Source organism: Schistocerca cancellata, chromosome 4 (assembly GCF_023864275.1).
Source record: "Schistocerca cancellata isolate TAMUIC-IGC-003103 chromosome 4, iqSchCanc2.1, whole genome shotgun sequence".
Classification (NCBI taxonomy): Eukaryota; Metazoa; Arthropoda; class Insecta; order Orthoptera; family Acrididae; genus Schistocerca; species Schistocerca cancellata.
Window position 1 is genome coordinate 704238545 of NC_064629.1, and position 14197 is coordinate 704252741.

General features: G+C 37.9%; 1 protein-coding gene across 1 annotated transcript in view; it reads right to left on the minus strand.

Moving 5' to 3' along the window:
- Positions 1 to 14197, minus strand: part of LOC126183521 (solute carrier family 28 member 3-like) — a 418615-nt gene that overhangs the window by 94774 nt on the left and 309644 nt on the right. The window contains exons 6-7 of the mRNA XM_049925578.1: positions 6716 to 6893; positions 4340 to 4493 (exon numbers count right to left, since the gene is read on the minus strand). Coding sequence (XP_049781535.1) covers positions 4340 to 4493; positions 6716 to 6893 — 332 coding nt within the window. The remainder of the gene's footprint in view (positions 1 to 4339; positions 4494 to 6715; positions 6894 to 14197) is intronic.

Sequence of the window (14197 nt, forward strand, 5' to 3'; positions counted from 1 at the left end):
TTCATGTTTGAAATAGATTTCTTTCAAAAATATTAGAGAAATATTATTTTCATGAAGAGCTCTGCTCAGTTGTCCCACTTTCCAGTTTGTATGAAAGAATTTATGTTGCAAGCTTTGTGTCTGATTTGTATTTCCAAGGCACTTCAACTCATCTATAGCAAGATGTTACACACAATCTAGAATCCAAATGGGATGCTTTTGCCACATGTCAGAAATGATGGACTCCTTTGAAAAGTTTTTGAAAAGTTATCACTTGTGGTAATGTTTTGTTTTTGTTTTGTAATCATGCTTATAGAATTTAAGTTTTTCTTGAGTAATTACTAATCTAGTCAATTTTACATGTCTCTACCATATGCCAAAGCCTCTGACAAATGCTCACCTGAAACATCAAACCAGTAATATTGCATGGCCAGTGCAGTTACCAGCTTTTGTCTACAGAGTGCCATAGCCAAGATGATCACTTCTAAAACTCTGTTGTTGGCTTTTAGACTAGCCAACTATGTTTCAAATACCAATAAATAGTAATATGCTATGTAGGACCAATCAACAGAGTGCTAAAAAAACAAACTTCACTTACTGTAGTCACATTTCACTTATTGCATTGGCTCAGAATGCTCAGTCAGCTATTTATCTGCTTGATCTTAAAATTTATATGACTAAATGCCCAACTTTTATAATTAACTATGCATTAAAACAGTTATTTGCATTTCCATTAATGTGGTAGAGTATTACGTGGAACATGTTCTTGATCAGTCATTCACATGAATAATCATAGCTTAAATGTCTGTGCTAGGGCTATTTTGAGGGAAGAGACGAAACTGCGAAGTCATCGGTCTCATCGGTTTAGGGAAGGACGGGGAAGGAAGTCGGCCGTGCCCTTTCAAAGGAACCATCCCGGCATTTGCCTGGAGCGATTTAGGGAAATCACGGAAAACCTAAATCAGGATGGCCAGACGCGGGATTGAACCGTCGTCCTCCCGAATGCGAGTCCAGTGTGGTAAATGTCTGTGCATTCCACACTTGACTATCATCCCATTATATCCTGCAATCAATAGTAATGTGAACCATTTTGCCTGCTACTAACTATGTTGCTTCCAGTATCAATCTGATCAGACAAATCTGTATGACAGTGTGGCAACAGGATCAACTCTCTCTCCACAGGTGAGTAACTGTCTACTCAATTGCCATGAATCTACTGCTTACACAAATAACTATGCGCTCTCTGCACCAATATAATTAAGTACATGTTCAACTAGTATATCTGTACATCATACTATTTCTTTCTTATTATTATGCAGGCTGCTCAATGGAAGCATACACCCCTGTGAATCATATCATCTCTGCTATGGGAGACCATCAAATTAAATTTCTACCCATTTCAATACTGTTGCTTATATTTTCAACCTGTCAACAAATCATTCAGGCTCAGAAACAAATAAGTCTTTGATCATTCTTCATTCGCACTTTAACCCATTTGTCTTGATCAGTTCACTTTTTTACCTTCCTTCTGTAGAATGTCTTGCATTCATCCACTAATTCATATGCCCACCATCTGTGTGGTTACATACTACAACAACTGGCAGTCATGAAGCTCATAAATCCAGGAGACTTACTGTAGTATTTAAAATATTCTAAATGCTTGACAGAATGATATCAAAAAGAAAATCTTACATTAAATGTAGTGACTCTGTAAATAAATGAAAAACAGAGCAAATATAAAACCACCAGTTTCTTGTAGATTAATTGTTGTTTTCACTGTTCATGTCACAGTCTACACTCACCAACATTGCTATTCTGGGTCTAAGGCAGCATTTTATTTCCAAAAATGCTTTTTAAGACTTTGTGATAAATTTTGTGTCTACTCATCATCACCATCATCACACCCATTTTGTGCATGCTTCTCAGAATATACAATCCCAGTCAAGCCATTCACATCATTTTGTCTGATTGTTATGCTCCCACTGACAACTTTTCAATCCAACTGACCATCACTTTCATTGTAGTAAGTATAGTCTGTTTTCTATATTACATGCTCTTCTAACCTCCTCCACCACCTTTCCATGAGTTCTCTCACTTTACTACCAGTCTCTCTGCTGTTATGGTTCATATCATGAACTTTACCACCCTTAGTCCCCTAATGATTTGTGTGGCTCATGGCATGGTGCAGGTTTTTCTTGTTGCTGACATTTTAATAGCTTGCACAACAATTTATTAAGCGAACTGTTTATCATCATCATCTTACTGTAGATGCCTGTTTTGTATCTGTGTGAAATATAATGCTGTGTTTGTGGTTGTGATAATAGGTGGAGTGATGAAACAAAAGGGAGATTTTGAAACCCAGTGTTTGTCACATTTCCTTCTCATCCCAAATAACATAAAAATGCTATCAAAAATGTCAAATATTGAATACGGCTTCCCTACAGTAACTGTGCTGTGATCTATACAGGCCTGATTACAAAACATCTGTCCACCCATATCAATAACTACTACTGCACAATGGCCAAGGCCAAATCTGACCATTCAACTTCAGAGCACTCTTATCATTAAAGTGTCTCAACTTGAATAGTTGCTAAACAATCCATCTCATTCAGATCTCCCCTTGTCCCCTATGCAACAGTATTTTGTCTGAACTGCAGTGTTAGTAACAGTCCCTCCCATCCATTCTTCAGTTCTTCAATCATCCTAGCCTGAATTTTCTCTAGTCCTAGACTTCCAAATGCCTCTACCCCATTCACAGTCCCTTTTCTACATCTGTGTTTCTACCTCATTACTTCCTTCTTCCATGTCCCTACTGTAATTTTCCCTAATATTTAATTTAATTATATCTCAGAAAATTTCTCAGTTCATTTCTTCCCTCTGTGCCCTCTACTCTCCTCCACACTAAATCTGAATAATCTTTCTCCTCTCTTTTCCACTACCCTCCAAGGCCTTTGTGTGTGCAACATCTGTTATTGTGTCTGCAGCTGTTGGAGCTGACCCTGCTTATGCATTCCTACTCCAGTTTCAAAAGCCACAGTGTTCTTTACAGTTTTTATGTGTCTCTGGCAGTATGATTATTATGTTTACATCAGTTACATTCTATTTTTAAAAAGCTTACTGTACTGCTTCAGTAGCAGAATTATTATTATTATTATTATTATTATTATTATTATTATTATTATTATTACACACATTACAGGCCTTTATGAGACCATGTGGAGCATTTATGATTACTTGTTCTTCCTGTTTTCCAGTGCTCTTTCATTTGTTCACTAAAGGCCCTTTTCCTTTCTTTGGACCACTTTGGTCTCTGGGCTTTAGATGTTGTCTCATCTGACATTACTTCCCACTTGTGTATATTGTGTCTACAGACACTTTTGTCTGTGATGTCGACTGAATCAACCTGTGCTTTTTCAAGATAAATTTTGACTTGTGCCATCCAAGGTGTAGTGGTTTTGAGCCTCTGTGTGTATCTGAGTATTCTGTTGGTGCATCTTGTCTGTGGGAGTCTGCTGATGTGGCTGGAAAATTTTTGTCACCTTTTTCTGATGTCTGCCACGAGGTTGGACAACTTCTCTGTGGTGTCTCTGGAGTGAAGCCTGTATCCTTCATCTGTGAGTTTTGGTCCAATAATTTTCCCAATAATATTTCTTTCATCTGTGAGGATCTTCTCTCGGTCACCCTTTGTGTGTTGTATCAGTGTCTTGCAGGCGTATAGCACCTCAGGTTTGATTACAGTATTGTAGTGACAAATTTTTTATGGAGGTAGACAGATATTTTTTGTTGTAGATGCCCTGTGTTTTGTATAAGGCTCTCTTTATCTTCAGTAACCTGATGTTCTGTGTGATTATTAGTATTATTATTATTAATTTATAGCTGAGTTCTTTATTTTGATGATTATTCTAGAGTATTTTTCCCAGTCACTTGTCACTATAATTTTAGTTATCATCTCAAAGGTCTTAGTATATAGATTATACACTTTTTCAGGAAAAGTTTATGGTGTTATATGGAATTAACTGTCAATGAATCTGTTTATGACTCTTAACCATTGTGTGCATTTAAATGATTTATGTTGAATTTTTTTAACCATGTATTACAAAAAACACAGAGTAGACAGCTTTGGTAAACTTTTCTTCTTATTTTGGGCCTCTTTTCTAAAAATGGATTATAGTTTTTTTTTGTATTCTGCTTCTTTAAATTAATTTAGAATGCATCTATTATTTTTCCATTCAAATAAGAACATTAAATGAAAATTTTAGAAATTCTTTTGGAAAATTGCTACATACTAATGAGAAAATACATCAAAAATGTATTTAATCAGTCAAAAAACCATAATTTATTATAGTTCTAGTTATCTCACCTTTCCAGGATGTCTGGAGAATATGAAACCAAGCACTACATAGACAACAAGGCCTGCCAGTGACATTAATCTGTTGCTGTCATTTTTTGTGTCAACAAATACAAATATTAGCAAGGCTACCATTGGAACAATGTCCACTGTCCACCTGACTGCTCTGCAAAGTAAAATAATAAAGTTGTAGACGAGAAGCCATTCTAAATGCTATTTTCATCCTACCCAAACATTTGCACATACAGGTTAAGCTGCCTGTCTGCTTAAACATGCAACTATACAGGAAAATTGCCTGCCAAAAATTGTAAGAAATTAGAAGTATTAGAGCTTTATTCATGCAAAGACAGCTGAAGAACAAACCATTTACTTGCAAAACTTCATAGTTACAGAAAATATGATTAAACAAAATGTAATAAAACTGAATAATAATGAATGAAAATCAGTAATTAAAACACAACTACCTTTCAAAAAGCATAATAATTGCTAACTAGATGTCAGTATTGTTTTTGAGATTGCAACAAAAATGTTTGACAGAGAAACATATGTGTCTAAAGTAAATTAAAGTGTTCTGATAACTTCTTTGATGACATCATAGATGGATTGTGGAGTAGGGATAAACAGTGTCTGAATGCCTAGTAGTTACCTCTTGAGAATATCCAGCAAGCAGTTAGCAAAAAACATATGTAGAAGTAACGAAGAGAGACAGAGAGAGAGAGAGAGACAGAGAGCTAAAATCTTTGAAACCTAACATTAAGATATGGCATGATTCAAGTGATAATCTTTCCCTAATGCCCAAACTGCAGTTAGATATAAATTTTAATCATATCCACATAACTTTTCTGTAAGTTGTATGTTTCTTAATGTAATTGCTGACAGCACCATCTATGAAATAAGTAACTAGAAAAATAGTTCTGAAATCCTGTCTGGTTTGTAATTTGCCATCACTCTCACCATTATTTATTCAAAAAACTCAAAACTAAATCTGAGATGGACTATTACAGACAGTCTTCAGGAATATCAAGATGAGAAAGGGTCAGAATTGAAGTCATGAGGAGGTAAATGAATGTGACAAGTGTGGTTATTGAGTTCATGTGAAAAAAAATCTCGTATGTCATGGACATATGAATTTGGAGGAGAGATTGCCATGACAGATTATGAAATGGGAGGAGGAAGGGAGGAAACAGGGAACCACTAAGCACATGGATATAAGGAATTCAGACATCAATTAAAAGAGGAAATACTGAAGAAATTTTATGGACAGATAGGCAAAAGTGGAGAACAGAAATTAAATTCTATGTATAATCTTGGATTACTAGAAAATGTAAACAGATTGTAAAACTAGGAATAATCTAGGAATAATAAAAAACCACAAATTAAAGCATGTTTCAAGCAAATTATACAAGAAAGATGTATGATATAACTGGTACGAAGTTCACTAACTGTAAACTTATAATCATGATCAGTGATTGCATAATGAGCTCAAAAAAAGCTTCTGAAAGTATGAAATTTTTCTTGTAGAGTTGGAAAGTACAAAAGGAGATTCCATATGGCCAATAGTCCTGTCTGTCTGTGACTACTTCTATGGAAACTTTTTCATCATAAGAATTTTAGCACATCACTTGCACATGAATTAACAAATTACAGGAGTGTTCACACAAATAGCTCTAACCTTCACAAAATTGAACTTAACCTGTGATGGGGCTCTTGAAGTAGTTGTCATAAGAGTAGATTAATACATATTTACAACAGGGAAATACACAAAGTTATTGATCACAAACCAGGGAAGTGGAAAGCTGTAGTGAGCAATGCTTAAGAAAGTTACTGTGTTAGGTGATAGTAAGAAAATTTTAACAGTTGAGTGAAAAGAATTTTAGCTAATGTGGATCTTTTTCAAATCATTTTCCAAGAAAATTTGTTTATTTGACAATTTCCTCCTGTGTCTACATGTACATGAATAATCCGTGGATTTATGTAATTCTATGATAGAGTTTCTCACAAATACCTTTATTTCATTTGAATTATGTGATATGAAGGAATTACTAAAAAGCAGATTAAAAAAATGTTTCTATCTTTCAGAAATACTAGCTCCTTCCTCAGGAATTCATAGGCTTCAGGATGAACTAATAGTTCTGAAAGCTGTATTAAATCTTTCTCTGTTCCTAAGTGAGTCTACTAGTGGTACTGGAATTTTGTGTAGTGAAGGTAGGTCAGTCATTCTCGCTCCTCACAATTTTACAGTTTCCTCGAGCAAATTCTCCTTTTGGTACAAATAATTAGTAAGATGACATAATGGTTGATGTTTGAATCATATAAAATTCTGAAAAATGTTCTGGACAAACTAAATATTATGAACATAATGTAATTATTAAAAAAAATAATTTTTACCTTCTTTGCCACTGCTTAGTGAAACAAGGAATAAGAGGTGAATGTTCTCCCTCAAAATATTTTCTGAAATGTTTCTTCAGTATCCTTTTAAGTGGATAGTAAATGGCAATTGTATAGCCAATCACAAAAATTATTATCAACATTCCTACACCAGAGCACCAATCCATATCACATGAACCTAAACAGTAACAACAGATGATGAATAAATGATCATTTTCTTAACTATCAGGTACATAATAACATAATGAATGTACTGATTTTTCGTATACCATGTGCCTATGGCTGCTGCTAAGTATTAACATGCCATATATGTCATTTTTTTATAATTTTTAAATAGCAACTTAGTTTGGAGCTGCAGTACAGAAGAATCAGCAGAACAACTAAAAATAAAAGTATTAGCTGCCATCTCTAAAGCTAATGCTTATGTTACTATGTACAGAAAACTTGAGTTTTTTTTATCTCTTCTTAACATAATCTGTATGGCCACTGTATAGCCAACATATACTGGTAATTCATTTACACAAACCAGACAAATTGTTTGCAAAATGTGTTAATGATTAAGCGAAATACTTGGGCACCTCTCTTTTTCCTTCTTATACTCTGCAGGTGCTAACTATTTTATGGTTAACTAACATCTAGAACCATAGTGTTTCTAAAATTCTTCTATTTATCATCATACTCAGCATCACTTACCATTATTTCTTTTCCATTTTCACCAGGCATAAGCTATCTCCCTCACTACATTATTATTATTACTACAGAATGTAAAAACAGAGTTGCCAAAGGTCATGAAGTAACTACATGAGCACAAGCTATGTTTCATTATTGGTGCCATGTTAATGTGTCTGTCGACTTTGTGCTCCATGATCAAATGATGACTTGCAGTCAATGCCATCATCCAATTTACCAAGGTCCCATTTGTCCAGTAGCCTGGTGATATTAGATTTAGTAGTTAGTACAATAATTACCCCCCCCCCCCTCCCCCCCATGAACCATGGACCTTGCCGTTGGTGGGGAGGCTTGCGTGCCTCAGCGATACAGATAGCCGTATCGTAGGTACAACCACAACGGAGGGGTATCTGTTGAGAGGCCAGACAAACGTGTGGTTCCTGAAGAGGGGCAGCAGCCTTTTCAGTAGTTGCAAGGGCAACAGTCTGGATGATTGACTGATCTGGCCTTGTAACAATAACCAAAACGGCCTTGCTGTGCTGGTACTGCGAACGGCTGAAAGCAAGGGGAAACTACGGCCGTAATTTTTCCCGAGGGCATGCAGCTTTACTGTATGATTAAATGATGATAGCGTCCTCTTGGGTAAAATATTCCGGAGGTAAAATAGTCCCCCATTCGGATCTCCGGGCGGGGACTACTCAAGAGGATGTCGTTATCAGGAGAAAGAATACTGGCGTTCTACGGATCGGAGCGTGGAATGTCAGATCCCTTAATCAGGCAGGTAGGTTAGAAAATTTAAAAAGGGAGATGGATAGGTTAAAGTTAGATATAGTGGGAATTAGTGAAGTTCGGTGGCAGGAGGAACAAGACTTCTGGTCAGGTGACTACAGGGTTATAAACACAAAGTCAAATAGGGGTAATGCAGGAGTAGGTTTAATAATGAATAGGAAAATAGGAATGCAGGTAAGCTACTACAAACAGCATAGTGAACGCATTATTGTGGCCAAGATAGATACGAAGCCCACACCTACTACAGTAGTACACGTTTATATGCCAACTAGCTCTGCAGATGACGAAGAAATTGAAGAAATGTATGATGAAATAAAAGAAATTATTCAGATAGTGAAGGGAGACGAAAATTTAATAGTCATGGGTGACTGGGATTCGAGTGTAGGAAAAGGGAGAGAAGGAAATGTAGTAGGTGAATATGGATAGAATTTGGCACAGAGCACAACTTAATCATAGCTAACACTTGGCTTAAGAATCATGATAGAAGGTTGTATACATGGAAGAACCCTGGAGATACTAAAAGGTATCAGATAGATTATATAATGGTAAGACAGAGATTTAGGAACCAGGTTTTAAATTGTAAGACATTTCCAGGGGCAGATGTGGACTCTGACCACAATCTATTGGTTGTGACCTGTAGATTAAAACTGAAGAAACTGCAAAAAGGTGGGAATTTAAGGAGATGGGACCTGGATAAACTGAAAGAACCAGAGGTTGTACAGAGTGTCAGGGAGAGCATAAGGGAACAATTGACAGGAATGGGGGAAAGAAATACAGTAGAAGAAGAATGGGTAGCTTTGAGGGATGAAGTAGTGAAGGCAGCAGAGGATCAAGTAGGTAAAAAGACGAGGGCTACTAGAAATCCTTGGGTAATAGAAGAAATATTGAATTTAATTGATGAAAGGAAAAAATATAAAAATGCAGCAAATGAAGCAGGCAAAAAGGAATACAAATGTCTCAAAAATGAGATCGACAGGAAGTGCAAAATGGCTAAGGAGGGATGGCTAGAGGACAAGGATGTAAGGATGTAGAGGCTTATCTCACTAGGGGTAAGATAGATACTGCCTACAGGAAAATTAAAGAGACCTTTGGAGATAAGAGAACCATTTGTATGAACATCAAGAGCTCAGATGGAAACCCAGTTCTAAGCAAAGAAGGGAAAGCAGAAAGGTGGAAGGAGAATATAGAGGGTCTATACAAGGGTGATGCACTTGAGGACAATATAATGGAAATGGAAGAGGATGTAGATGAAGATGAAATGGGAGATACGATACTGCATCAAGAGTTTGACAGAGCACTGAAAGACCTGAGTCGAAACAAGGCCCCCGGAGTAGACAACATTCCATTGGAACTACTGATGGCCTTGGGAGAGCCAGTCCTGACAAAACTCTACCATCTGGTGAGCAAGATGTATGAAACAGGCGAAATACCCTCAGACTTCAAGAAGAATATAATAATTCCAATCCCAAAGAAAGCAGGTGTTGACAGATGTGAAAATTACCGAACAATCGGTTTAATAAGCCACAGCTGCAAAATACTAACACGAATTATTTACGGACGAATGGAAAAACTAGTAGAAGCCGACCTCGGGGAAAATCAGTTTGGATTCCGTAGAAATGCTGGAACACGTGAGGCAATACTGACCTTACGACTTATCTTAGAAGAAAGATTAAGGAAAGGCAAACCTACGTTTCTAGCATTTGTAGACTTAGAGAAAGCTTTTGACAATGATGACTGGACTACTCTCTTTCAAATTCTAAAGGTGGCAGGGGTAAAATACAGGGAGCGAACGGCTATTTACAATTTGTACAGAAACCAGATGGCAATTATAAGAGTCGAGGGACATGAAAGGGAAGTAGTGGTTGGGAAGGGAGTAAGACAGGGTTGTAGCCTCTCCCCGATGTTATTCAATCTGTATATTGAGCAAGCAGTAAAGGAAACAAAAGAAAAATTTGGAGTAGGTATTAAAATCCATGGAGAAGAAATAAAAACTTTGAGGTTCGCCAATGACATTGTAATTCTGTCAGAGACAGCAAAGGACTTGGAAGAGCAGTTGAACGGAATGGATGGTGTCTTGAAGGGATGATATAAGAGGAACATCAACAAAAGCAAAACGAGGATAATGGAATGTAGTCGAATTAAGTCAGGCAATGTTGAGGGTATTAGATTAGGAAATGAGACACTTAAAGTAGTAAAAGAGTTTTGCTGTTTGGGGAGCAAAATAACTGATGATGGTCGAAGTAGAGAGGATATAAAATGTAGACTGGCAATGGCAAGGAAAGCGTTTCTGAAGAAGAGAAATTTGTTAACATCGAGTATAGATTTAAGTGTCAGGAAGTCATTTCTGAAAGTATTTGTATGGAGTGTAGCCATGTATGGAAGTGAAACATGGACGGTAAATAGTTTGGACAAGAAGAGAATTGAAGCTTTCGAAATGTGGTGCTACAGAAGAATGCTGATGATTAGATGTGTAGATCACACAACTAATGAGGAAGTATTGAATAGGATTGGGGAGAAGAGAAATTTGTGGCACAACTTGACCAGAAGAAGGGATCGGTTAGTAGGACATGTTCTGAGGCATCAAGGGATCACCAATTTAGTATTGGAGGGCTGCGTGGAGGGTAAAAATCGTAGGGGGAGACCAAGAGATGAATACACTAAGCAGATTCAGAAGGATGTAGGTTGCAGTAGGTACTGGGAGATGAAGAAGCTTGCACAGGATAGAGTAGCATGGAGAGCTGCATCAAAGCAGTCTCAGGACTGAAGACCACAACAACAACAACAATAATTAGTGAACAGCTGCCTTCATCCTCAGTACATGTGCACAAGCAAATGCACTTTGTTTGTCCTCAGCATGTCCTAAGGTGAGTGGAGATTGATGTAACATTTTCCTCCCTGTCATTGTCAAAAGAACCCAAAATCATGTTCCGATTACAGCCCATAGCATCAATGGCACCACTGCCCTTACTGTGACATGTGTTTTGCATATCACAAACTGTAACCTTCTCTTGGACTACAACTAACATTTTTGGTTTAGATGCTTTTGTGCTTTATGGTTCTCAAATTCAGGGCCAGGTAAATCTATTTTCAGCTGTGATCCCATTCATTGAACTTGATACATCGTGTGCAGAATTTAAATAGCTGTTCGAACTTACACTATGATGTGCAGCAGGGTTCTTGACCCAAGTATCCTTAAAGAAATTGGCACTGCCTAAGTGTACTGTGGCTTTTGCCATGTGTGAGCAAGTTAAAGCAGAACTAGACAGGTTGCAAAGTGTGGGTGTTATATCTCCAATATCAACGAACAAGCAGATTATGCACATGATCATACTTAAGAAATCTAATGGATGACTTTGTACTTGTGGTGAATTTAAACCTACCATTAATCCTCAAGCAAACATTGGCTGGTATCTACTTCCTTGCCAGAGAAATTATTGGCTATATTTGCTGGGGTCCGTCATTTTTCTAAGATAGATCTCATTGACACATACGAGGGTGAGTCAAATGAAAACCTTAAATATTTTTTAAAATATTATTCATTGTGCAGAAGTGGTACAAAGCTGTATCACTTTTCAACATAATCTTCCCCATACTCAATGCAAGTCCTCCAGCGCTTACAAAGTGCATAAATTCCTTTAGAAAAAAATTCTTTTGGTAGTCCGCGCAACCACTCATGCACTGCGTGGCGTACCTTTTCATCAGAACAGAACTTCTTTCCTCCCACTGCGTCTTTAAGTGGTCCAAACATATGGAAATCACTTGGGGCAGGGTCTGATGAGTATGGTGGATGAGGAAGACACTCAAAATGCAGGTCTGTGATTGCTGCAACTGTTGTGATCTGTGTATGATGCACTGGTGACAGTGGTCCCTCTAGGCATGTAATGCTCCAAAATGACGCTTTTTTCGTCCCAAAAGAGAGTCAGCATAACCTTCCCTGCTGATGGTTCTGTTCGAAACGTCTTTGATTTTTGTGATGAGGAATGGCGCCATTCCTTGCTCCCTCTCTTCGTTTCCAGTTGGTGGAAGTGAAGTTTCGTTCCCAGTAACGATTCTTGCAAGGAAGCCATCACCTTCTCGTTCAAAGTGCCAAAGAAGTTCTTCACAAGCATCAACACATCATTCTCTCATTTTAGGAGCCAGCTGCCGTATCACCCATCTTGCAGACACTTTGTGAAACTGGAGCACATCATGCACAATGTGGTGTGCTGACCCATGACTAATCTGTAAACATGCTGCAATGTCATTCAGTATCATTCAGCGGTTTTCCTTCACTATGGCTTCAACTGTTGTAATGTGCTGTGGAGTCACTACTCGTTGTGCCTGACCTGGGTGAGGAGCATCTTCCACCGAAGTCACACCAGTTGTGAACTTCCTACTCCATTCGTAGACTTGCTGCTATGACAAACATGCATCACCATACTTAACCATAGTTCATCAAGGAATTTCAATAGGTTTCACACCTGCACTATGCGAAAACCGAATAACAGAACACTGTTCTTCCCTGGTGCAAGTCGCAAGTGGGGCGGCCATCTTTATACTGATACTGCGACAGTATCTGTGCATCTGCATTATGCAGCCACCTACAGGTGATTCTGCAAGCTGTTTGTAGCATGGTTACCAAATTTAAGGATAACTGTTCAAAATTTTTATTTGTTATTACAAATTTAAGATTTTCATTTGACTCACCCTCGTACTTTCAATTGCCTGTAGATGATCAGATGGAACAGCTTTTAGTGATTAATATGCACTTTAGCATTTATCATTATAACAGGGTACCTTTTGGGGTTGCAAGTACTCCCACGATATTTTAGATATCTCTTGAGAAACTCATCCAAGGTATCTCCAACTGTGTTTACTATTTATAAGACTTTATAGGTGCTGGGACCATGGGAGCAGCACCTGCGCAACCTATATGTGTTGTCTGTGTGGCTCCAAGCCCATTGTCTGCATTGTTGCCTTGATCAATTTAGTTTCTTTGAGCTGAGTATCAAGTACTTGGGACAATATTAAGTAAAGATGAGCCCACATCCACACAAGATCATGTGGATACAATCACTAACTTACTGGCTTCTAAGAACCAGGAATAACTACAGTTGTTCCTGGGCAAAGTAAATTATTATGCTAAGTTTATTCCCAACGTGGCCTACATTTCCCATATGCTCATCACCTGTATAAAATAGTTGTGTGTTTTGTGTGGTCAGAGACATGTCAGAAGGCTTTCATGCAACTCAAAAAGTGCCTCCAGTCAGCTTCATGTTTAGCAACATTCCATCCCAGCGCATCTTTAATGCTTGCCATTGATGCATTTGATTGTGGTGTTGGTGCTGTACTATCCTACAAGTACATTGACAGCACAGAAGAGCCCACTGCATTTGCATCTAAGAGAAAAAAACTGGTGCAGGGAAATAATTTGCAAATTGAGGAGGAAGTGCTGGCATCCAGAAGTTTCATATATATCTCTGTCTTATTATGTTTCACGTGAACAACAATCACAAACACCTTATTTTGCTGTTTGTCACCCATTCAAAACATCCTGATAAAATGGCACAGTAGCTGCAACAAAGGAATTGTTCTTAATTAGCTACATGTATTAGATCCTTTATCAATCCACCATGCAGCACTCCAGTGCTGACACACTTTCCCACTTGTTGTGTGGCTCAGATGTAGAATTTGATAGACATGAGATACTGCATTTTGCCTTCGACACAAATCAGTGACATATCCTTGATGAATTACTGACTGCAGCATTTGAAGTAGAAGCAGAAATGGCCCATGATCCACTCCTTTATAGAATGCTGTCTGCTGTATGGTGGGGTTTGCCAGAGCACTTGGTTGAGGACACTGACCTGGAATGGTGGACCTATTTTTCCTTAATGGCACAGACCTAAAATCACTGAGGGGGGCATTTTGTTAGCTACGCATGCTGTTAAACACAGAGTGCTAGTTCCTCCCATGCTCCTCTGTTGCATACTCAGTATGCACATAAGCAAATGACCAAAATGAAGGCAACAGCATGGCATCGTG